The 25,103-nt window shown below is 46.0% G+C and overlaps 1 protein-coding gene and 1 pseudogene across 1 annotated transcript; both read left to right on the forward strand.

Annotated features, from left to right (window-relative positions):
* Positions 1–13,320: 13,320 nt before the first annotated feature.
* On the forward strand, positions 13,321–14,864 carry LOC136451446 (NDR1/HIN1-like protein 6). Its single transcript, XM_066452147.1, has one exon. The coding sequence runs from the start codon at positions 13,564–13,566 to the stop codon at positions 14,416–14,418; it is 855 nt and encodes a 284-aa protein (XP_066308244.1). The 5' UTR covers positions 13,321–13,563; the 3' UTR covers positions 14,419–14,864.
* A 7,281-nt stretch (positions 14,865–22,145) lies between these two features.
* LOC136454204 (uncharacterized) overlaps positions 22,146–25,103 on the forward strand; it is a 28,830-nt pseudogene continuing 25,872 nt past the window's right edge.

A 25,103-nucleotide genomic window follows, 5' to 3' on the forward strand; every position in this document is an offset into this window, starting at 1 on the left:
TCCTCGCCGCTCGTACCCCAGCCAGAGCCCGCACAGGCGCAGCGAAGGGGCAAATCTGGATTCCTCACGTGGTGGGGTCCACTTGTGTCAAGTGAAGCTGAAGCTGAGATGAGCTACTTTTTTTTTAGCTTTATCTCACCCTATTTTTTGTGAGAAGAGGAAAAAAAAGCTTTTTCATGAAATTATTTTAAAAAGGTGTTTAACAAAAAAACAGCTCGTGATGTTGTTTTTGAAGCTATGCCTAACAGGGTCTAGTTCTTGCATCTTTCACTAGATTATCTTGTTGATTGTCTTGCAGTTTGTGCAGGTATGGGAACCATCACTCGAAACTTTATTATATCTAAAGAAAATGGAAATCAGGCTAATGCCATGGGTCTGCCAAATGCTTTTGTGCATACAGTACACAGTGTTGATGTTGAAGTTTGAATGCTGTGGAGCATGGGAAGCGGAGAAAAAGCTGCCTGTGCAGTTGATCCGCAGTGCTGCCCTTCAGGCCTTCAGCGCAGGAAGTACACGTGGTACTCGGTCATCGAAGAACCGCCTTCAAACTGCACGGGTAGAAATCCACCGAAAACTAGCTTTTGGGTGCTATCACATTGCTCAAAGTTTTACCACTTGCAATTAATGCACAATCAGAATTAATTCGAGTCTGTTCGATAAAATTGTTAGCTAGATAAAAATTAGTATAAACTAGTTCCAATGCATTTAAACAGGAAGGTTAATAAGTGAATTGATTCTTTTAATAAGTCTTCAACTAGCTGTTAGTCAACCATAACTAATTTAAGCTAATTTTTAGACCTAACTAATTACTAGTTATTTGTATCGATCAAACATACCCTCATGGAGGGTGATAATAAGCTGTAATGGTGCTAACCTTACTAACACGGCGGTTCTCGCTTAGCTTTGTATAGAGTTACTATTGTAGTATTGTTCCTAAGTTAACGATGCAATGGAGAAACTAGTGTAGATAAAATGATCCTTTGAAATGACAGTGACAGCGCTCGGACGTGACCGCACTTGTCTCCGGGCGAACATCGATTAATATTTTTTTAAATTCATCTAGAACTATCTCATGACGAATTTATACACTTATTTAATGTTATAAATATTGATGTTTTTGTATAAAGTTGATCAAATTTAGAATTGTTTGACTTTGTACTATACTATAGTTTTTTTTACGAAATTGATACGAACAGGGCGTTCGCACCCCCAACTTGCGTCCAGACGCGGACCCGTGACCCCAACTCCTTATCCCATCGACATCATTATCCCATCCCGTGACCCACCCCACTCCCCCGCGGCCACTCAGTTGCTTCTCCGCCATCCCTGTGACCCACTCCACTCCCCTCACGTGCCACTCGCTGCCGCTCCGCTCTCTGGGCCTGCTTGCGCCCTCGGGACTGGACAGCCGCGCCCCACAGCTCGCTACCGTCCCGCCGCCCCGCTCCCTCCTTCCCTCCCTCGCCCACCGGCCGGAGATGAGGACGACCGTGGCGGCTCCAACGAGGTAGGTCGATCCTTCTATGGATCTAAGCCCTCCTCCTCCTCCTCCTTCCTCTAGGTCAGAGTGCTCACCCTCCTGCTCCTCTGGATCTAAGCCCTCCACCTCCTCTTCCTCTGGATCTGAGGGACGCGGCGGTGGCTAGGGTTCCGGCGAGCTCTGTTGCAGGTAGCCTTGTTTTGATGTTGCAACAAGTAATATATTTTTTTGTTGCATTAACCTCTTTTTTTTGTTTCTGATGTTGCATCTCACAGTTACAGTAGCCTTATTCTGATGTTGCAACAAGTAATATTTCTTTTTTGCATTAGTCTCTTTTTTCTGATGTTGCTTCTCACATTGCGCTTTATTCTATTGTTGTAGTAGCCTTGTTCTGATGTTGCAACAAGTAATATTTTTTGTTACATTAGTTCTCTTTTTCTGATGTTGCTTCTCGCATTGGCCTTTGTTCTGTTGTTGCAGTAGCCTTGTTCTGATGTTGCAACAAGTAATATTTCTTTGTTGCATTAGTCGCCTTTTTTGATCTTGCATCTCGCATTGCAGTAGCTTTGTTATGTTGTTGCGGTAATCTTGTTCTGATGTTGCAGTAGACTTGTTCTGATGTTGCAAACAAGTAATACTTCTGATGTTGCATCTCGCATTGCTCCGTGTTGCAACAAATCTTCTGATGAAAAATTTCTCATTGGACATTCAGGTGATGGAGCACGGTGGGGATGGGGCGTGGAGGGCAACGGGCGTGTAGGGGATGGCAGCATGGCGGGGGATGGCGACGCGATGAGGCACGGCGGCGCAACGGGGTACGGGCCGCTAGCAGGGGGCGTGCTCGTTCTATTGCATCGGATAGGACCGCTTTATTTCCGTCGTTGCTTTATTCGATGAGATTTGGACGACTCCTATTATCTCAATCGGATGGTCCCGAGGGACATCCGAACGCGTGCTCGCAGCCAGACATGCGGGTGCTAGTTGCGTTGTTTTTTTTATGGAGTAGAAAATAAAGGATTTAATTTGTGGATTTGTAGTCCGCCAGTGTTAGCTGCGCACTTGAATTACCTTGTTTTTGCCCTTTTCCAAATCATCTATGTGAGTGCTATGTGATCTTGATGGCAGTGCAAGGTAAACAAGAAAGGTGTTTATGTGAGAGGATTTGTGTTAAAACAGTTTTCTTATAGTTTAAAGTAATTTGGTACCAAAATTCGGTGTTGGCTAGTTGGGTCAATTGTTGCACAGTGCAATTTTGTCATCTTTATTTGTAGGGCATGAGAGAAGATTTCATGAGCTGTCTACATATATTCTTCATTCATGATGATTGGCTCTCAATGGTCAGGAAAACTGCAACTTTGCGACTCCGTGTGCTAGCAAATTGGCCTTGGTCTTGCACCTTTGGTCCGGTTGGGTCGGTTTCTTTGTTTTGGGCTATATGGCCCATGAAGCCTCGCTCTGACCTCATGTATTACCTTGCAAGTATGCAACGATTGCATTTTGAATCCTCTCACAAAAAATATTGCATTTTGAAATAATGCCATAGGTGGGTGAGAGCACGCAATCTCTCAAATTGGTCCATCTGCCACCGATTTCAGATTCCGCTGGACATAAGTACTTTCTAGCTAATAATAACAACAAGATGGGGTTCTAAATAGAAAATTGAAGGGCTCAAAAAGAGCAAGTTGTGCTAGGACCGAGAACAAACTCGAAGGCCAAAACGAACCATCTCCTTTCTCCAAAATGTCAGCGGCGGCGGCAACGTGTAGTCTCTCCTCTTGGGCCTGGTCATCGCCGTCTGGAGGTCTCATCCTTCCAGTGCCCACGGGTGCGAGGGGTCAAGGACTCTCCAAATCCCTAATCTATAACACCCTCAGGTGCTACCGCTTAAACAACTTGCTAAGCTATGTCATCAGCCTCATGTTTATGTGTCAGTGCATGTAATAAAGAGTGTAGATCAATTTCTGTAACTCAAAAAGATAAACCGAAGTGCAAAACAAAAGTTAATTTAATAGTCATGTTGTATCACTTAGGGTTTAAAACCAATTTTTATTAAGCAAAAATGCTATAGAGCATGTATGTGATACTTAAATAAAGTTTGAAAGTACAAACTTTGTAGATGACAATGAAATACCTATGGTCGAAAAAATGATATTACTAGCTAAGATTTCCAATAGCTTAGAAATGCAATTTAAAATAGAGTTCAACTTAAAACTTAGAAAACTTTTGAAGTTTGTTGACAGTTAGACACTGCTATGTTTGGCAATTTATTGTGTGAGATTGGGTTAAGCAGTAGGGTAGTATTATGGCTTGTTTTTGTAGTCTAATATAACCTCTTTGGTATAGCAAAAATGGTTTGGGGATTGGATCAACGGTTTAGTCATGGTCGATGCTTTAAAATTTGTGCACGACACTTGCTTCGGTTGCCTGGCCATGTGTGCGCGGTCACCATCGCGCGGCGCCTCGGTGTCGCTAGGCTCGGGTGCATGCGCTCGCGCACTGTCGTGCATGGTCAACCGCGACTGCCCCGTCCTGGCCGGTTACCCTGGCCGTCTAGCCTTGTCGTGCGGTGCCACCGCGCCAGTCGCTCACCTGCATCATCGTTGTCCCGTGCGGTCAGCCGTGCCACGCTGCTGCCACTATAGTCGCGTCACCTAGTCTTGGCCAAGGTCAGCCGCGGCCGCCTCTGGCTTAGCCAAGTCTCGGCTGCCACTGTCCCCGCCGCGCGGAACCGCTGCTGCTGCTGCTGTCAACTGCCCCGCATGCGCCGCGTCGGAGTCGTTGCCAGCGCCATTCACTCGCCATCATGTCCGCACTGCAACCCACCTTGTGTCGCGATGCTGCCTCTACCGATGCCACTATGATGCTATACTACTGCCGCTTGCCTTGTCCTAGTTTACACGTGGGCTGCCCCGCGCCGTCGTCCCGCCTTAATGGCACTGCGGTCGTGCATGCCGCGTCCCTACCTATCTTTGCGCACGCTCGCGCACTGCCGCACATGGTCTGGCCGTAGTGTCGTGTTGCGGGTGCGCAGACACCGCCTTAAGTCTGGTCGGCCACGTCCTGCCAAGGCATGGACGAGCCAAACCCACCGTTGCACCCGTCTCTCCCTCCCTCTGCTTTCCGCTGTCGTCGTGTCGTGTCACGGTGAAGCCAGAGAGCGAGCACCTCTCACCAATTCCTCATGCTCATGTCTCCGCCTTCACGCCCCCTCTCCAGCCGACCCCACCCTGTCTTGACTCATGTCACGACAAGCTCCAATTTTGGAATCTTGCTGTCGCCGTGCCGTTAAGGCCCATCACCACCCGCGTCGTGGCTAGTCTCCACCACTTTACCCCGCGCCAATTCCGTTGCACCATTAGCTTGTCTTGGCTTCCTCTTCGTCATGCGCACGCTAGTTGCAGCTCTTGTGCCGCCTCCTCGCCACTAACATGGCCGTGCCTTTGTGGTCCATCGTTCACCTCGCCGTGCGCATGCGGCCAGCCTTGCTCGGGTCGTCTCCGGCTGAGCCGGCTTCTTGGTAAGGTCATTGGTGAGTTATCGTTGCTCACCCACTGTCCTACCACCTTGATTGTTGCTGCAACTCACCTGAACATCGTCGCCATTACCGCAGGGTGTCCACCATCGTGGAGAGGTCCTTCTACAGTGTCCCATCTAGCGCAATCGTCGCCCAACATCTCGCGTCGAACCCTAGGTGAGCGTCAGCCTCGTAGCTAGGTCAGCGGGGGTCCCGTGTGGCCAGCGTAGGCGCCTATGCCACTGCTCGACACGCCGGAGTGTGCGGGGATGGCCGAGGGTCTCACCGTTGTAAAGAGGAGAAAGGTCTAAGGGTTCTTTTGCATAAGTGTTGTCTCTAGAAATAGTAACGTGGACTGTGGGTTGTTATGTTCATAGTCCAGGGGCATTTTTGCATATGTGCCAGCACGCATAGGCCTCGTCGCCATGGGCCGCCTCCGCGTGTGGGCAGCGCCTCGCCTATGGGCCGTCGCGCACTCGCGCGCGCGTTGCGCCTCGTGGGCCAAAATCGGTTTAGATTTTTCGTGGAAAATAGAAATAGCTTTTCATTTGTAATTCTGATCTGAACTTTGGTAAATCATATAAAATTGTGAGGTTTCTAAAATTGTGCTCTATCTGTTAGTGTATTTAGTTCATATATATATATATATATATGTGTTGATACCAGCGGCTATTAAATCAATTGTGAGTATTTAGTATTATTTAGATTGATATTTGTAGGAATTTTTGTGGCAAATAGGTAATAGTTTTGTCCATGAAAATTTTATAGTAGCTCCATAGTATTATTATGTGCCATATGTAATTTTTGTAGCTTCATAATAATTAGTTTGCTAAGGTAACTAATGAACCCTAATTTATATGTATAGTAAATAAAAAGGAATAAAGAAACACCTAGGGATTTTATAACTAAAATATTGTGGGAAATTAGCGTCCTAGTTCGACAACTTGGATACAGTGGCCTAGTACGTTAATCGCCAGCGCTAGCTCGTTAGCTTGAGAGGTGTAATCGTATTTTTAAGAGTTGCGATTGCCATTGATTATTTACGTCCCTACGTTGCATCCACATATTTCATAATAGGAACAATGTTAGGATCACGGAGTCATCGGGAGTAACAGAAGCAGATGGTGACTTGACTGATCATGCCACCAAGATGAAAGTTAACTTGGTTATATCTTACCCAGGCAAGCCCCTGGTGCATAACCCTTATTTTGAATTATCACTAGATATATATATATATATATGTGATGTGCATTTATGTTACAGGCATTTTATGGAAACTACATGTATAGATATACCTACCTATGAGTCCTACTAGCATAGGTCGAGTAGCTGCTATGCTTAGGATTTTCGGTAACGTGAGTAACCTGTTGTTACTCACAATAGGTGATTATTATTATCACTCTCATAATAAAATGGTGAAAGGAAAATGGAGACCGGGCAGGGATATGGTATGAGTATGGGTGGGTGTAAGAGGTTGTGTCCTACGGCCAACAGGGCATAGCTTGGTTACATTGTTTTTCCTGTCCATGTCGGTTAAGGACCGACCGTTGCATTGGGTTCTAGGTAAGTCACAAACTTATTATCCTAAGCACATACTTGTTTATGGGAGCAAGGAAGGCTCGTTGCTCTCTTGTCATGGGTTCTGGCTCTTTCCGGACTGACTGATTGGAGGCGGGGATGGTGGAAGTCTAAGCACCACACTAAGTCCAGGACTCATGTGTGGGGGCTTAGAGTTCAAGTTTGGACGGAGACCTGGACCCCTCGACAGGAGAGTGGTGGGTTGGTCCTGCTTGTGCCTGGGGTACAAGCAGGGTGTGTGTTTCGGGGTACCCAGCTATGCACATTGATTCATGAATCGCCGAGTAATCCAGTATGACTTGTCTACAGTCTAGCACTGTATTAAGACCTGGAATATGAAAGATGGAAATTGGTTCTGATTGCTTACCACCTGCTTAAAAGTAGCATAGGTGCTTACATAGAATGGGTAGTTAATGAACTAATGATGACTGCTAATAAAATTTAATATAAGGATGCACGCTTAATAATGCCTCCTGCGGATGTAATAAACCCATGAGCCAGATAGCCTTACATATTCCTTGGAGTCTTTTCTTTCTCCTAACGGATAAGTCTTGCTGAGTACAATTGAGTACTCAAGGTTTTATTTCCCCCTGTTGTAGGTGACAGACGGATGCTAGAGCTGACTCTTATGTGTGGATCCCTCCTGGTGGGCTCAGAGAGGATTCCTTTACGCTGCGATCATATTTTTTATTTATAACTCTCGCTAAATATTTTTATAAATAGAAGTTTTATAATTTGTTGTCATAGTTTATATATCAATGCTTCATCATGTCATGAATAGCTATTTATTTTCGCTGTAACTCTGATCACATGTTTATATTTCGCTGTTAAATTAAATTGTTCATAACTTTGATGTTGCATTAAAAGTGATGTAAGAAATGGTTAAGAATGATGTAAGCTTTATTTCTCTCATTTGTAATCCTGATGGAAAAATGTGGATTTTTTGGTTCTCTCATAGGGTGTGCTCGATGGAACTGCCTGATGTGGCTCACTTTCGGCGTGCTTAGTGTCTAGTGGAAGACAAGCGCTTCTGTAAGTGCGTTATTTCGGGCGGTTCTGCCACATAATCCTCTCTTCAATCGCCGCTCCCAAATTTCACTCTCAAATTCCATATCTTAACCCTAACCCTAATCCGGTAGACCTTCTTTGGCAAGGGTAGAGCAGAGCTGGTGTTGGAGTGCGCTACTTCTACCACATCTGGCAGAGGACAATTTTCACCAATGGTCATCTGACCGGCCTTTCAGTACACATGGGTGCGAGAAGGGGTGCTGAGGTTTGTTCCAAATCTCTAATCCTCTCTTCAATCATTGTGCCAGAAGTTCGCTCCCAAACCCCACATCTGCCTAACCCTACCACTAATCCGGTAGGCCTTCCTTTGCAAGGTGAAAGCACACAACTACTATCGTATTTAGCGGAGTACTACCCTTACGGTAAATAGGGCAATGGAAGTTTTAGAGTGTCAATGTTTTCAACCAGATAGGAGCATATTGTAGTTCTAAGCTGGAGATTAATATCTGGGGATTGAGGTTTCTAAGGTTCTTCCGTTCTGGATCTTTATAGTACTCTGTTATTGGAAATGTAAAACTAGTAGTGGGATTAGTACTCTGTTGAGATTTAGGAGTACTAGGAGTGCATGATGTTGGTTTAGCCACCAAACATGGGAGAGCGAATGAGAGAGGAAGAGAGAGAGCTAAGCGAGTGATAAGCCAAGGTCGAGTCTCTTCTCCCCCTGCCTCTCTCTCCCTTTTATAGGGGAGGTGGGAGGGAAGGTTCTCTTTATTTTTTATGATAGGGCTAGTATTTACAAAAATGGTAGAGCTACAAATGGATCTGAAGGGGTTTGTATTTACAAAAGTGCCATCAAAGGCTACAAATGGCCCTCCAAATATCATTTTGCGAACCCTTAGGCTATGTAATTAGGCCTTAAACATGATACTGGGTCCCCAACACATAATGTATCCCCAATTGTAGCCCCTCAACTAGTTGGTTTTGATAAAAAGTACAAGACCCCTCAGCTATTGAGTATTCCAACTTTCAGTCGTCAAAAAAACACAACACCTACCCTTTTGCCCTAACTTTCTCTCTACCTTGATGTTCGTCACGTTTCTTGATGAGATTTGGCGGTGTTCTAAGTGACATTGCCGATCCTAGGACAACCTCCACGTGCTCCTCCCTGATGGGTCTTCCCAGGAGGCACTCGGAAGTTTACCATGCGAAGAACAGGGCTCAAAATCAGCCTAACTGATATCTCGGTTGGTTTCGTCGATTCGTTGCGTTCTTGCTGTCCTTGTGTGACCTTGGGCGTGCTAGCCCTTGTTAGTACATAACCCACATTGGCGTCAACATACTTTTTGGCGCCTCCGCTGGGGAAGAAGAAAAATAAGATTCAATCTACTAGTAGCATGTCGAACAACGAGAAGACCATGGAGAAGGGGGATCACACCAATCCTTTCAACTAAGGGAACATCAAGAATCCGACATCTATCGAAGAGCTTCCCAAGGATATTCGTCAAAAGATTGAGGCCAAGTTCTCCGCCGATCTTCAAGTGTTCCTTGCGAGCTACGTTAAGGATCGGCGAGGCAAGGTTTCTCAATACCGTGAGCTCATCTTCGGTGATCCTGATGTGTTTACATCCGTTGCACCGGAGGTAAATATTAATGAAGAGGTAGATGATCCTTACCCTACTCATGCTGATTATGCTAAGATGTTGCATTATCAAAGAACGATTAGTGATAATAATCTCTTGACTGTTGTTAATATGCTTATGACACGCATGGATAGATTAGAGGGTAAGACGGCCAATTTTGTTGATGCATCCGCTAACGAATGAGTTTGCGTCAAAGTCGTGTGTTCTTTTACCAAGATGCGGATTGTGATGAAGCTCTGTTACTCTGGTGTGTGAATAAAGACATGGGCCACGTTTAGATTGAAAGTTTTTTCAACCTGATGAATAGTACCACTTTTGTCTTATTTGATAAATATTGTCTAATCGTGGACCAACTAGGCTCAAAAGATTCATCTCGTGATTTCCAACTAAACTGTGTAATTAGTTATTTTTTTTACCTACATTTAATACTCCATGCAAGCGGCTAAAAATTGATGTGATGGAGAGAGAGTGAAAAAACTTGGAATTTTGAAGGGAACTAAACAAGGCCATGATGACTTGTTAGTTTGAACAAAGCTCTCTCCTTTCGTGAAAAGGAAAAGAAAAGGAAAAAAAAAAGCGAGTAGAGGTCGCAAGCAACCACCTCGACGTTAATATTGGGCCTGGTGTGTGGCCCAGTTTCAGGTGCGGGTGCGATCGAGCCACGCTACAGCTGGACTGCCGGGGACGTCGCACCAGCAAGGACAAGAACCCCGGCCAACACACAAATAGCATAACCGCCACACCACATATAGTACGAGCGTATGAGAATGGAAGCAACAAAAACAAGCAAGCAAGCATGCCAGATGTCACTGGCTGTCTGGCTCCCTGCGTCACTTTCGCTCCGGTAGTTAGTGTGACGGTGATTGCTGGGGTATCGTAAGCGTGTCTGCTTAATTACCGCTGCTGCTGGTTGGATTTGGACGCCAAATATGACGTGGACGCCCATCACATCAGCACATGCTGTATAGCCTGCAACACTATAGTAGATAATACATGTAATGCTCAGCTTAATCACCCTAAAACTTGGGCATTAACTAATGCAAACATCGGGTTGACTCTACCAAACATTACACGACTAATTAGCAGTAATCTCTCTCTCTCTCTCTCTCTCTCTCTCTCTCTCTCTCTCTCTCTCTCTGTGTGTGTGTGTGTGTGTGTGTGTGTGTGTGTGTTCTATGCAAAATTCATTGAGAAAGAAAAGCATGCATGTGTCCCCACCATGCATACATATACCCTGTGAAGCAGGGAAATGCTCATGTGATACAGTACAAGTGTGTACGTGACGACCGAACGTGCTGGACAGTGGACCAGAGTGCATGCATGACAAGAGACCGAAGCAAAGGCTTTGCATGGATGTTGCCCAGTGCACACGGATATATGGGAGCCTGCTATGAATTTGTACTTGCTATGTTCATTGAATTCTTTGCAAGGACTAGGAGATGGGAGGCAGAAGCACGAGATTAGTTTCTTCTTCCATTAATTTCATACTTGGGCTCAACTACCCGTCTACCCCCTTCGACACTGCATACATTGTCTCAATATATAGACTGAGCCTGGCTACTGGGTTATCTAGAATTTCCTTTATAAAAAAAAGAATCAAATTCTCATTTATCTAGGAGTCATACAATTTCAACTTAGCGAAATGATTGTGGTGGAGCCTGGCCACCCAACTTGATATGAGTGCTCTTATTTTTCTAGATTTATTTTAGGATTTAACGATGCTATTCTTTCAGTGGTACGCGACGTGTCTCTTGATAGCGAGGCGCCTCAGAGTTGCCGATTAACTCAATTCCTCGGAGGTGCTCAGTAGGGTTAGGGTGTACGTATGTGCGTTTATAGTGGTGAGTGTGACCCGTGGTTTTGAGGGCCTATGTCTGTACTATAGGTCTCACAAAATATAATTTTAGAGGTGCTCGTAGAGGTTAGGGTGTGTGCGTGTTATAGTGGCTGAGTGTGACCCGTGGTTTTGAGGGCCTATGCCTGTACTGTAGGTCTCACAAAATACAATTTTAACTTAACTTTTTTATCAATAAATAAGTACCATTAGATGTATTATAAAATATATTTTTATATTAAATCTATTTGGAGACACAAATGTTGATATTTTTTTCTTATAAAATAGGTTAAATTTAAGAAAGTTTGACTACTCTTCGATCATAGAATTACATTCTTTTTTTTGGACGGAGGAGATATGAGTACTAGCATTTTTTTCAAATATATAAAGAAATATAAAAGGCTTAGAAGCTTCGTACTAGTAGCGATACAGTTAAGATGAGCCGGGACCAGTTCTTACGTGAATATTTTTTTAACCTGAAGCAATTAATATTGATCGAGCATATATAATCTTTTAAGAATTTAACATACTCCCTCTGTTCCTGAATAAACTAATTTTTAGAGCTATCTTAAGTCAAACTTATTTTTATGTTTGGCCAAATTTATAGAAAAAATATAAACATTTGTGCCACCAAATGAGCATATTATGAAAACATTGTGCAAGGTGTAATTAATGATATTAATTTAATGTCATAAGTCTTGATGTTCTTTCCTATAAATTTGGTCATTTTTAAAAAAATATTTGACTTAAGACAACTCTAAAAATTAATTTATTTAGAGATGGAGAAAATATTATAACTACTCTCGGAAGCGACTATAGAGATAGAATGTGCGTGCATATTCATGAATCGTGTCCGTGTATTTGCATCCATATATTTTATTTTTATTTATTTATTATGAATTACACAGGCTCCGTTCGGCTTACCCTATATTCAACTTGTTCAACTTTTTTTTTTAGCCGGAATAGTGTTTTCTCTCACAACAATTCAACAGTCATTCATCCTTCTCTTGATGTATCCATGGGCAAACGATGGGTTCCACGATACTTTCTAATGTCCAGGAGATTTGTGAAAAATTAAGGACCGGTGAGACGGTAGTGCACGGGCACACGACCTTGCCCATCATGCCTGAACAGTGAACACAGCGAGCGAGATTGGAAAGGCCTCTGCTCTCGGCTCATGCCAGTAAAAAAAAAAGGGCCAAATTAAGCAAGCATCCGTAGACTTGTTAATTCTTAATTGCGTGCTTGATCCTAGAAGTTTCTACCCAGGCTCGTATCACGTGTCAATACTATACTACTGCTACGATTCCTCTGCAACTTGAAGGATGCAGCAGGTCAAGCACGGCAGCCAGTGAATTTTCACGTCCTCTTTCTGCCAATGTTTCAAGACAAAACTGCACTTGTCGAGTTAAGTTAGTTTTGGAGCTAAAGATACAGCTTTTGCTACTTCTGGAGTTAGCCTTAACTCCCTTAAGCCTTTAACCGCAAACATTGGCGCCATGTCTTAATCATCTGCATCTCCAGTTACCGGCCGGCTTCTCTGATCTAAGAACACAAAGGTGACGCCTACTTGGCAGATTGATCCTATAGAAACAACAACTCAAGTGACGGCATCAAGATGCACTAGATTTGGTGGACTTTGCAAGCAACAGAAACAATCAACTACAGTGTTTTGGGTTCCATCCATCCTTGCCAATTTCGTTCTATCCGAGCCACCAAAACATGGCAACAAATGGCAACTCTTGCTTGCTTGAAAACGAACAGTTTGCAGAGCTGTTCATGCTTCGCAACTGGCCTTTATTTTAGCACGCAATTTTTCTAAGGCAAGTTTTACCAAACCATTTTTTCCCCCTCGACGATGTCTAAGTTGTACCAAACTGTGTGTGTTTCATAATACATTCCGATGATATTTTACCAACACTTGACAAGGCAAGGCATCAGCACTGAGTTGACTTGCCCAACCAAACCTGATGCTAGCCTGTTCGGGAGGCCGTATCGTATCGTGGATTATTTACTGTTGGCTGGTTTGGTGTGAGAGAAAAATACTGTTTTCGGCTAGAAATTTACGATCATTTACGAGCGAGCGAACAGGCAGTGCTGGAAAATACTACAGTGATTAATCTGCAAAATGCTACTTGTTTAGCAATTATTAGCGAGAGAAAAAATTCCCGGGAAAAATACCCGCTACCAATCAGGCGAGGTGAGGTGAAGGAAGAGAAGACTAAGAGGACAAGGAAAAGCGGCAGCGGCAGCAACAAATGATTTGGTGAGGTCGAACCATCCGTGAGGTGCCCTGTCCCTTATCCCTCACCTTCTCCACCTCCCCCTCCTCCTCGTCTTCCCCTACCCTCCTCGCCTCGCGCCTATAGATCTCTCTCCTCCATTACACCTCACCGCCAAACTCACGGAGTCGCAGTGACACCGCAGCTTCCAATTCCAAGAACCACCCCACACCGCCCCGCCTGCGGAGCTCGTCCGTCCCCTGCGGCGCGCGGAGCAGAGCAGAGCAATGTCTTCCAACGGCAAGCCCACCCCGCAGCCCCCGGCGGCGTCAGCGGCTGGCAACGGCGCCGGCGCCGGCGGCCCGCCCAAGATGTACCAGCGGCCCATCTACCGGCCGCAGCAGGCGGCCGCCAAGCGCCGGCGCGGCGGGCGGTCCTGCCCGTTCAGCTGCTGCTGCTGCTTCTTCTGGACGGTGCTCGTCATCCTCCTCCTCGCCTTCCTGGCCGCCGTGGTGGGCGGCGCCTTCTACCTCCTGTACCGCCCTCACCGGCCGGCTTTCACGCTGACCGTGGCGCGCGTGACGAAGCTGAGCCTGTCGTCGTCCGCCACGGCGCCCGCGCTGAGCGACGCCATCGACGTGACGCTGACGGCCAAGAACCCCAACAAGAAGCTCGTCTACCTCTACGACGACTTCACCGTGACGGCCGCCACGGCCGCCAACGCCGTCCCGCTCGGCGAGGCGACCGTGCCCGGGTTCACGGCCGACGCCGGCAACATCACCGTCATCAAGGCCACCGTCTCGGCGTCCGCGCTCACGGTCGACCCCACCGCGGCGGCCTCCGACATCAAGAAGTCCGGCGAGTTTCCCATCACCCTGGACCTGGAGACCAAGGCCGGCGTCAGGGTGGGCGGGCTCAAGACCAAGAAGATCGGCATCCAGGTGCACTGCGACGGCGTCAAGGTGGCCGCGCCCGCGGCGCCGGCCGCCAAGAAGAAGAAGCTAGGGAAGGCCGCGGCGGCCGACGCTCCGGCCCCCGCGGCGGCCGTCGACGACGCGGCGGCGCCGCCCGCAGCGGCGACCACCGTCGCGCGCGTGTGCGAGGTCAGGATCCGGGTCAAGATCTGGAAGTGGACCTTCTAGTCACGTCGCCAGCCTCCGAGGGGCCGCATTGCAAAAAAAATTTCGGGTAAAAACAAAAGGTGGCTTTGCTTTTCACGTCGGATGAAGTTTCTCAGTCCAGTCGGGTAAAAAGAAACCCAAGGAAACAGAATCGAATCAAACGCCGGCCGCTGTAAATTTTTTGTGTTTGAATTTTACCAAATTTGGCGGGGGAGGTCGTCGGGGTCGGAGGAGCGACGTGCTGGAGCCAGTGAAAGGAGGGTATTCATTCTGTTCTGCAGTGTGAGGCTTGAACGATTTGTTCTCTCTCTTCCTTTTCTTTTGTAGTGACATTTTTTTATTTTTCATCCATCTTCTTGTTGGTAGTGCAAGTACGATTTGGTGGTTTGTTACTTTTAACCATGTAATCCAAAGTATCCGAATGTATAATTTGTAGTGGCATGCAATGTAGTACTGTACTCTCTCCATTTTTGTGTTGTGTGTTTGTTCAATTTGCTCTGTTTTGAATTTCCAACTTGCCCAATTTGTAACCAGCAAAGCAAGTGTACGCTAACGTACTACAGTACTACGCGATTAGAGAACCGGGAGGGTGTCGGTGAGCATGTTGTCGAGGGTGTTTGACTAATTCTACGCGTGAAAAAAAAAGATTAAAAAGATACGGGGGTTGGTTAATCGGGATCGGCGGAGTCATTAACAAAAGGTCAACACACTCATTAAAGCGGGCATGCATCAGTGTTAGCATGCAGGCTGCAAGCCCAGTCAGTGCTAATCACGTTTGTTTTGGGAGAGATGGAGGAGAAGAGCAGTGATAGCTCCGGTTTCAGGATGGATGGATGCTTGGAATGGTCGCCATCCCTTGACAGCAACTGCACGGCGGCACCGGGGAACGGACGATGCCCTGTTGGCCAGTGAACAGTCAACTTCGTAGATTAGCTGGACGCTGTTGATGACTGACAGTGCCAACTTTTTTAATTAATTAACTAAAGAAGAAGGATGCTTTGTTTGTATGGTACACATGTGTTTGTAGTTGTGATAGGAACGTTCTATTGTAATAGAAAAAAAACTTTAAGAATGTAAGATGTGTTAGAGTCTTCTTGTAACTGTTTTTTTTCTTCCTGTACTCTTTATGATTTCAATTCAATAAAACTCCTGTAGGGGTGCAAACCCCTCCAATTCCATCAAAAAGATGTGTTAGAGTCAGTTTATGTACCAAGTGTATGTCGCCAGTTTGCATGACGTTTAATGAACAGCTCACACCTACAAGCATGGGTGGGAGGCAAGGTGCAAGCCCACTCCACAATTGTCTCCTTGAATTGTGGAGGGAGCAGAGTAAGTTTGAGATAACACGGGTAACGGGTAACTTGTTTTCTATCATGCTCCTCGTCAGTGTTATGCTAGTAAGAGCAAGATTAATAATACAGCCGGCTTGCTGGCTATAAGGTTCTTTGCAGCCTTCTCTCAGTCCACTCATACAGTAGTTAGCTGTTTACAATTAATATATGACACACTTGTCTCTCTCATAGACTTTCTTGATTCTTGTGCCCAAGCCAGCTGTAAGCTTACAGCCCGCTTCTTCTCTCTCTCCTCCCCTCTTTCCTCCACCTCAGCATTTAGTCGACTTACAGCCTGCTATTATACTTGCTCTAAGGAGCCAAAGCTATGCACATGATAGGAACCCAATTTAGGAATAAAATTTTCTGCGACACCGCCGCAAAGTGTGCCTTGTGCGACAGAGAATACATGATTGACACGTGGAACCCACTTGCAGATCGTGTGGAGAGCCGAGTCCACCCAAACCACTTGGAGGCGACGGGAGCTGAGTCCTCCCGAACGGCGTCAACCAAGCGGTGGCTGCGGAGCGTAGCTTTTTACCTGCTTAACATAAGAGTTAACATGAATATGAGATAGTAGCCAACAACCACATGCTTAAATTGACAATAGAAAAAAGTTTGAAGCTTAGTCCCATCATATATCTTAAATTCTCATTTGTCATGTATATTAAACTAAGACAAAGAAAGCATTTTTTCCCCGCAATAAGAGTGTGGCACATAAGGAAGCGCAACCAATGTTTTGTTAAGTTTTATATGACTTAGAGTAAGTATAGTAAAAAAAACTCGGCCTACGCTGGGCAGACAGCCCCCGCAACTTTGTGCTTAAGAAAGAAGACCTTCTCACGCAAGCCGAGAAAACCCCCGAACACCGTGTCCCGCCCTTACACAGGGGCCTGTTACCCTGTGAGTGGACCGGTCCGTTGCCTGTGCTTTGGGAAAGTCGAGACAGACGAGGGAATTTTTTTGATGGGTACTGGAAATTCTGCCCACAGCGGGCCTTGAACTCCGGTCGACAGGCAGAGGCCTTAAGCCTCACCTCCTGCCCAATCGAGCCGAAGCTCGTGTGAATGTAAGTAGGCTAAATGATGAGTTGGAGTAGACAGGGGAGAGAGGAAAAAGAAGAGAGTTATAAGTTTATAGATAGCTCATGCACAAGCTCAAAAAAAAAACTTTATGAGAGAAGAAACTGAATCATATATTAGTAGTAAAGTATGTTCTTTTTTTAAAAAAACGAATGAGGTATGAGGATTGTCTGTTATATTAAAAAGAATGTAAGCCAACATAGGCCGGAAACAAGATTGTACAAAAAAAACTATAAAAAGGGTGTAAAAAACTCTCTTGTCGGCATGTCAAAATCGCAAGATGTTTTGCTCCAGCCATGATCCACACTACTCCGCTTTCTTTCTTTATTTTTTGTAGTTGCTGATTACAAACTAACTCTTTGCGATTGAAAATTCGAGCATGTCTTTCATTCAAAATTCCCGATAAGACAAAGATGATCAGAGAACACATTTCTTTCCTGGAGTTGCAAGATACGGTTGAGAGGGAGGTCCACCACTGATAAAAGTGAGTCAACTTGCGACTAGAAAGGCAGAACGAGGTCATTGAGTACTATCAAAGTGGCAAGTTCCTTCCAAATACGCATGGAGTATTTGCAATGAGCAAAGAGGTGGAGGACAGTTCCGGCTCTCTACGACAGAGGGGACAAACAACATTGTTGGGCCAACCTCTCGCCTAGAGCCTATCCGGCGTCCATAGTCTATTCTGGATGGCGAGCCATCAAAGAAATTGCAATGTCCAAACTTTTCAAATGAGCGTGTCAAAGTTGGTTGTCATTGACCTCAAGAATTGAGCTTTGTAAGCTGAGTTTGCAGAATATTCACCATCAACAGAGAGCTTCCAAAAGATCTCGTCAGTAACCTCTGCCCACAAATCTACACCATGCACCATTGTCACGTACTCGAACGTACTCGTTGAAGTATGTTCTAGTAGCTAACTGAGTAGGTTATTAAATGGACTATAATTAAACGAAGAGACTAGCGCCTGGACGTCCGGACGCCTGCGCCTACTGCCTACCCATTTTCAATAATGATATCCTTATGGTGCACATAGATGCAACTTCGTGATCCGTTTCACCTCATGCTTTGTGCCTGTTGCCTGATCATGGATGTAGCTTCGTGTTTTGCTTCGCCTTGTGCTCCACACCTACTGCCCACCCATGGATGCAGTTTCGTGCTCCGTGCCTGCTGCCATGCCCATGGATATAGCTTTGTGCTCCGCGCCTGCTGCCATACCGACTTCGCTTCCCGCGTGCACGTGAGGACCGCTGCGCCCAAGGGGACCACCACCACCCCTTGCCAAGCCTTCTCAAGGAACACTTGCAACATAACGCATTTGCTACAACATACGTCCAAAACAGATGAAACATTTACAACATACGCTTGCAACATATGTGTATGGGCACTGCAACATATGCAACATCCAGATAAAACAATTGCAACATACAACGTTTGAAATAGCTAAAACATTTAAAATATACTTTTGCAACATACGTGTATAGTCAGTGCAACATATGCAACATTCAGATAAAACACTTGCAATATATGTGTGAAACATTCGCAACGTCTAGATAAACACACTTGCAACATATGTGAAAAAAATAAAACATGATAACAGAAGCTTGCAATATATGTGTACAACCATTGCAACATATGCAACATCCCGATCTACTTTTGCAACATCCATCTGAAACACTTGCAACATACCTCGGAAACATCTGAAACACTTGAAATGTACGCTTGCAACATGCGTTTTTCACCCTTCTTCCGTGCGACGCATAACATAGCGGAGAACTGGCGGTTCTGGCCACCGATGGCAGAGGATGGTGGCGCGGCCTGGCAGCGGCCAACTGCACCTACGCATGCCCTGGGCCCAGCCAGCGACGGCCCCCTCTTCTGTCACCTGGCCTGGGCGCAGCGGAGGACGAGCACGGCATGGCGCAGCGGGGACGGAGGCACCGCTACAGTCGCCGAGCATGCGCATGGAGCTTGGAGCGGAGGGGCGGCTAGCAGCGTACCTTGGCGGAGGATTCCTCCTCTTTGCGGGGGATGGAGGTGCCACGGGGTACGGGGCTGGGCGGCGCGAGATAGAGGCACCGCGGAGAATGGCGACAGCGGAGCGGCGGAGTGGGGTGGGCGGACAGTCGCATGACGCAAGGTGGAATTGGGAATTTTGTTTTTTTATGAGAGGGGCGGGCGAAGCGGAGTGGGATGCCGCGTCCGACAGGGCTGACGCCCGTGTCTAAGCGTTTCCAATAATTAAATGCACGTACAACGAACGCTGGGTATTATTAGTCATGCTCTTAACGTAGTAAAAGTGGACATGAGACTATTAGTGAGAACTACTTGGCATTTGAATTTTTTCAGAAGGATTTTGAGTTCGTCATTTCCCAAACTACTGTTCATGGAGTTAGAAAGAAAATAAACACTTCATTGTCGTTCTCTTATCAGTGTTCAGATTACAATGAATCGATTCTTATTTACATGAGAAATTGAGAATACTAGATAGATGACTGAAAATCTGAAACTAATCATAGGACCATGCTAATCATGTTTACTGGCTTATTGAGAAATGGGGAAAATCGTACATATTGAATTGATGAGTGTTTGCTTCCTGCAATGCCCGGTGGTATATTTTAGTTTCAGAAATGTTATACAACACACGTGTGTTTTAGCATAAAAAAACACATGGATTTTTTTTATCTATGAAAAAAGGGCCCCGCCACCTTTGTCCTCCCCGCTCCCGCGCCTATATATCGCGCCATGGAACCCGCTCTGTTCTTCTCAGCGAGCTTTGGCATAGAGAACAACAGCCATACACCGTCCGACTGAGAGTGATCCTCTGATCGTTGTTGACCATCGCGTTGCCATTGATGCCGCCTAACGAGTCGAAGCCCACGCCCAAGATCGCCGCAACTGCCACCGCCGCGCCCAAGCTCACCAGCACCACCGGCACCGCGGCGGCACCCAAGGCCAGCCCATCGTCATCCGCGTCTCCGTGCCTCTTCTCCCAGCGGGACGGCGAGCTCACCGTCGGTGTCGCTGGCGACGCCGGCAAGGCCGCCGCCCTCCTCACGGGCGTGCCGAGGAACGTCACGCTCACCCTGTTCGCTGGGGCCTTCCACCCCACCACCAAGGCATCGGAAGCGCCGCAGGAGCTGGTAAGGCAGGCCGCCGCGAATGCGATCTGGGGCGCGTTCCTCCTCCTCCTTTGCGATATGTGGTTTGTCTTTCCATAGAAAAAAATTATTTCTTGTGATCTGTGATCTGTGGATCTGTGATCTTGTGATTTATGATTGTCTAGAGGTAGAAGAAGGCTGAAGGCTAAAGGTAAAAGAAGGGTGAAAGCTGTTGGATCTTAATCCTATGGTACAAAAAATTTCATGTGTTGAAACTGCATAAAACATATGGTTGTGTAGTGGACAGACTTAGTTTTTATCTGAAGAATTTCTATTGAAAAGGGAACTCAAATAGCAGAGCAAAGCCAACCTGTGGGCGGCAAGGTTGCCTCAGAAGGACAAACATGTTGGAACTGCGTGGTGTAATCTGCTTACAAGCGCAATGTAAATTCTAGGCGAAGTTGTGAAGCGCGGTGGCGCAAAAAACTTATGTATTTCGAACCCCTTCAGCCCTCCTGGGCAAACTAATGTTGAAATGAAAGCAGGTGGGGGTCCTCTCCCCCTCCGTTGAATTCTCAAAAAAAAAAAACAGAGCAACTATATATGACTAGAATTGTAAATCCAGGACTCTATGAGCCAAGAAAAAAATAACTATTATATAAAGATTTTTTTTAATGGAACAGAGCAGGTGCTCTGCCATTTCATTATAGGAGAAATCAGTTAAAGTATTTATTACAGGAGTAAAGAGAAAGAACTAAACGCTAAAAAATAGGAAAGAAAAAGAAGAAAAAAAGTAGGACTAGAAGTCCTTACATAAAGATTCATAAACACTTAAGATAGCTTACCATGAAGTTGTGTTGCAGTAAACGGAGTTTTGGATTTGGGTTCAACATCTCGAAGCCTTCTGTACGGACCGCATATGGTTCCAGTAAATCATTCGCCAGCATACGAAAGCCAAAACAAGTCGTCATGAATTCAAATCAACTGCATCAATTAAGTTAGTTGTAATTTGCTGAGAAATGAAAAACGCATTACAATGCAAAATTACATGTAGGCCCTTTACTTTTTTGGTAGACAAAAGAACTGCCATTGTTGTTTTTTAAAGTTAGAACTACCGTTTATTAAAAAGGCCTTATTAAAAAGGGACAATTGTCTGGCGGACGTCCAAAATGATGGTCGTTTAGTGGCGGATATCCCGTTTTGAGCAGTTTGCTAGAAGACACTCTGGTTCGTTGAAATTATGCCACATGACACCACGGCCCGGTTTCAGCCGGTTGAGAAGAGAGAAAATTTTGTTTTGGACATCTGGTGCCCCTAAGCCACACTTAGGTCCGCCCCAACCTGGTCTGGTTGGACCCAACTGAGGGGATGGCGCCGCTGTACCCCAACGCCAGCATCCACGTGCAGAAGCACGGGCTCTGCTCCCACGGCACGGTGTTGCCATAGCCGTCGCCGCCACCGTCGCTGGCCGCGTCCAGGAACCCCAGGACCTCGACAGCGCGCAGGTGGCCGCGGGCGCGCTCCACGCCGTCGTGCACGCGGGTGGCGAGTGCGGCCGCGTTCCCGAGCTTCTCCAGCGCGGCCGGAGCCTGGCATGGTGGGTGCGGTCGGCGTCGGTGCCGGGCTCGTAGCCTGGGCAGGCGTGTGCCGACGGTGCATGTGCTGGGCGTGGGCGGACAGAGCACGAGCTGGGCGAATGGAGGTCACGGCCGGCATTGCGGCCTAGGCGGGCGGACAGAGGTCGTGGCCTGGGGCAAGCGAGGGTGGCCCTGCGGCCTCGCCAGAGCCGGCCATGGTGGACGCAGCCGTCTTCGTGGACGTGCTAGCGGCCCCGTCAAGTTGCGCGGGCCTTGGCCCCGCAATCGCGCCTATGCTCGTGCGCGTGGTGCACGACGCAGCAAACGCCGGCAAAGCCATGCGCCATGGCTCGCGCAGCCTCTGCTCGTGGCATGCCCGAGCTGGCGGCCCCGCGTGGCTCTGTGAACGCGACCGATGATGGCTTCCGGACAAGCGTGTAGGGATGGCGCCCTTCCTTTCTCCCTCGCAAGAACAGCGTCGGGCGTCGTCATGCAGGCAATGGCGCATGACTGTACTACTAGCCATGGGGAAAGCCTCGATTTGAACCCAACGAACGTGATTGGAGGGTTAGAGGGGGTCGTGGAGTGGTGGGGCTTGGCACAGACGTGGCGCTCCAACGCCAAGGCGAGCCGCGGGTGGGCGACCGCGCGTTTGCGGCGCGCATGGAGGTCCGGGGCGCGCGCGTGCTCCTCGTGGACAGCCGCGTGTCACCATACCTCCGGCTGGACGCGTGCATCCTCCTCGTCCATGTGCCGCCGCCGTCGCACCGGCTGCTGCTGCACGTGCGTGTCGCCCATGCCGGCCTCGCCCGTCGCCGTGCAGACAGGCTCGCGAAGCCCCGCCACGCCACAGGCGGAGTCCGCGCCGGCCAGATTTGGCCACCGGTTGTGCCCTGTGCTCTGCTCTTGGAGTCTGCGGTGGCCGTCGTGTCCACGGCGCAGACAGGCGAGGTGAGGAAAAAAAGAAAGGGAGAGAGGAAGAAGGAGCCAAGCAAGCAGCAGTGGCGGTGGCGCGAGCAACCAAGCCAGGGCAGTGGCGGCGTGTGGCAGCGGGCTACAGCGGCGCACGCGTAGCAGCAGCAGCAGTGCCAGCCGGATTTGGAGCAGCGCCGCCGGAGGCGTGGGCATCGGAGGCGCAGCCGCCCGCAATGGCGTGATGCGCGATGGCGGGTGTGGGAGGCAGAGAGGGTGGCGGGGACAGGAAACAGAAAAAAAGAGAAAGGGAGAGAGGAAGAAGAAAGCGATAGGGGCAAGAATGTCATTTCATCACTGTTCTCTCTCCTCAACCGGCTGCAGCCGGTCCGCGGTGCCCTGTGACCTAATTTCATCGAACCAGAGTGTCTTCTAGCAAAATGCTCCAAAGTGAGTATCCGTCAGCAAAGGACTATCACTTTGGATGTCCGCCAGACAATTGTCCCTATTAAAAATCCTACTCATCATTGATTGTAAGTACAACATAGCAGGCCTACTTGTTTGAGTGCCTGAATATGAAATCCATCATTCTAGAACTAACAATGTAAGTGAGAAACCATGGGCAGAAAGAGCACATTATCCTGCACTTTGCGTTTCATCTAAGAAGAACAAGAAGAACAGTCCAAAACAGAAAGAGCATATACTTCTAGAAACAGTGAGATCTGTATGACACTAAACGCAAGAGAAGGAAGGGGGAAGTTGTTGACAGGAACATTTTTCACGTCAAAGTACAACCCCCGTAGCAATCATCGTTTCATATACTATATGCATCAAGAAAACAAAACGATTTCTTATTTAAAAAAAAAACAGAGAATGTATACCCACTCAGCGCATCACAGAAAGAACTGTAGAAAAGCAACTTTGGACTGCAGAAATGGTCCTTGATTCTAGTTTAGAGAAAAGAAAACCTACTCTACAAAAGAGTTTATTTCGATTATACATACATAGCCGTAGCTTTAACACCGTGATTAGCTTTAGACAGCTCGCACTTATGTTCAGCATGAGGACTTTTGGGCGTTCTCAGGTTTTTTCACCCCTTCAGAATTAACTTATTATTAGATTTTTAGATGTACACCTACAGTCACAGTACGACAACGACTTGCTCTGCGGAAGTGCAACGAGAGGCGAGTAGATATTTGAGGAGGTCACGCTTTGGTCCAATTCCTTCGTTGACAGCCCATTCAGGAGGTTTACGAGTAGGGTTTCATTGGACTAAACAACTTGGCCCGGTCGGTCTGATGCCCAGTGGAGGACCAGGAACTGTAGAGGGCCATACGTTCTCCAGGGCCAGGGGCCCATCTACTCAGAATCATCAGGAAGCCTCACGCGCGCCGGAAAGCATCACTGCCAACCAGTCGGACAGCAGCCTTCCGCCGACCCCCGCGCCCCCCTCCCCCTCTTCGCCAAGGCCCAAGTGACGCTAGCGGTCCACTTCCTGCAGCAACATATACAAGTACGTATGTATGATGCCTTTCTTGGTTTCGTTTGCTTGCTTCAATTTAATTTTTTTGTTTCAGTGATTTTTTATTCTTTATTTTCATTTATTTATCTTTTTATCTTTCATTTCTTTCCTTTCTTTTTATTCTATTCTATTCTATTCTTTCTTTTATTCTATTTTTCTTTCTCTTTTCTTTTCTACTTTCTATAATTTTTTTTATTTTCATTTCTTTTTACATTTTTACTTTATATCCATTTTTATCATTTTTATATGTTTATTTCTTTTATTTCTAGTATTTTGTGACATACATATAATGTTCACATAGTATACATTTATGATGCTACGATGTATTTTTCTTTCCGTTCATTGATTTCTTTTTTATTTTTCTTTATCCTTTTATGGACTTTTATTCATCTTTTCACTTATTTTATTCATTTTTCTTTTGCCCTAATTGATTATTTTTAATTTCATGTGTTTGTTTTCAAGTGTTTTATTTTTCTTTCTTTTTATTCTATTTACTTCTCTTTTATCTTTTTATGTTTCATGTTGTTTTTTTCATTTTGTTTTTCATTTTCTATTCTTCTTTTACTCTATTTTTTTTATTTTTAATCATTTTCATGCTTTAGTTTTTATTTTGTATTTTTTCCATTTCATATGTTACATGAGAAACATGTCATATTTTGCGTAGTATACGTGTGATCTTTTTTATTTTTTCCTTTCCTTATTTAAGTTATTTATTTATTTTTCTGTATGTTTAGCATTTGTTATTTAAGTTTTCTTTTTTTTGTTATTTTACTTTAATTATTTACTTTAATAATTTCATCTTTTACTCTTTTTATTTCAAGATACAAGTGATGTTCACGTAGTATACTTGTAATGTTATGATTAATTTTATCGTGCTCATGTAGTATACATGTGATATTCTATGATGTACTTTGTGATATTCACGCAGTATACATGTGAAGTTCTATGATGTACTTTGTGATATTCGTGCAGTACATATGTGATATTCACATAGTATACATCCGATGTTCTATGATGTATTTTTTAATGTTCCATAGTATACATGGGATGTTCTATGATATATGTATCATGTGACGTTCTATGATACCTTTTCTTTTGTTTTTTTTTGCTTTTTTGTTTTTTCCCTTTCAATATTATTTTGAATTTTTGTTCTTTTCATTTTCTTTATCATTTTATTTCGTTTGTTC

This window comes from Miscanthus floridulus, chromosome 5 (genome assembly GCF_019320115.1).
Source record: "Miscanthus floridulus cultivar M001 chromosome 5, ASM1932011v1, whole genome shotgun sequence".
In the NCBI taxonomy this organism is placed as follows: domain Eukaryota; kingdom Viridiplantae; phylum Streptophyta; class Magnoliopsida; order Poales; family Poaceae; genus Miscanthus; species Miscanthus floridulus.

What these genes read in the sequence shown, in the direction of transcription:
- LOC136451446 (XM_066452147.1), top strand. Translation starts at nt 13,564, where the DNA reads ATGTCTTCCAACGGCAAGCCCACCCCGCAGCCCCCGGCGGCGTCAGCG.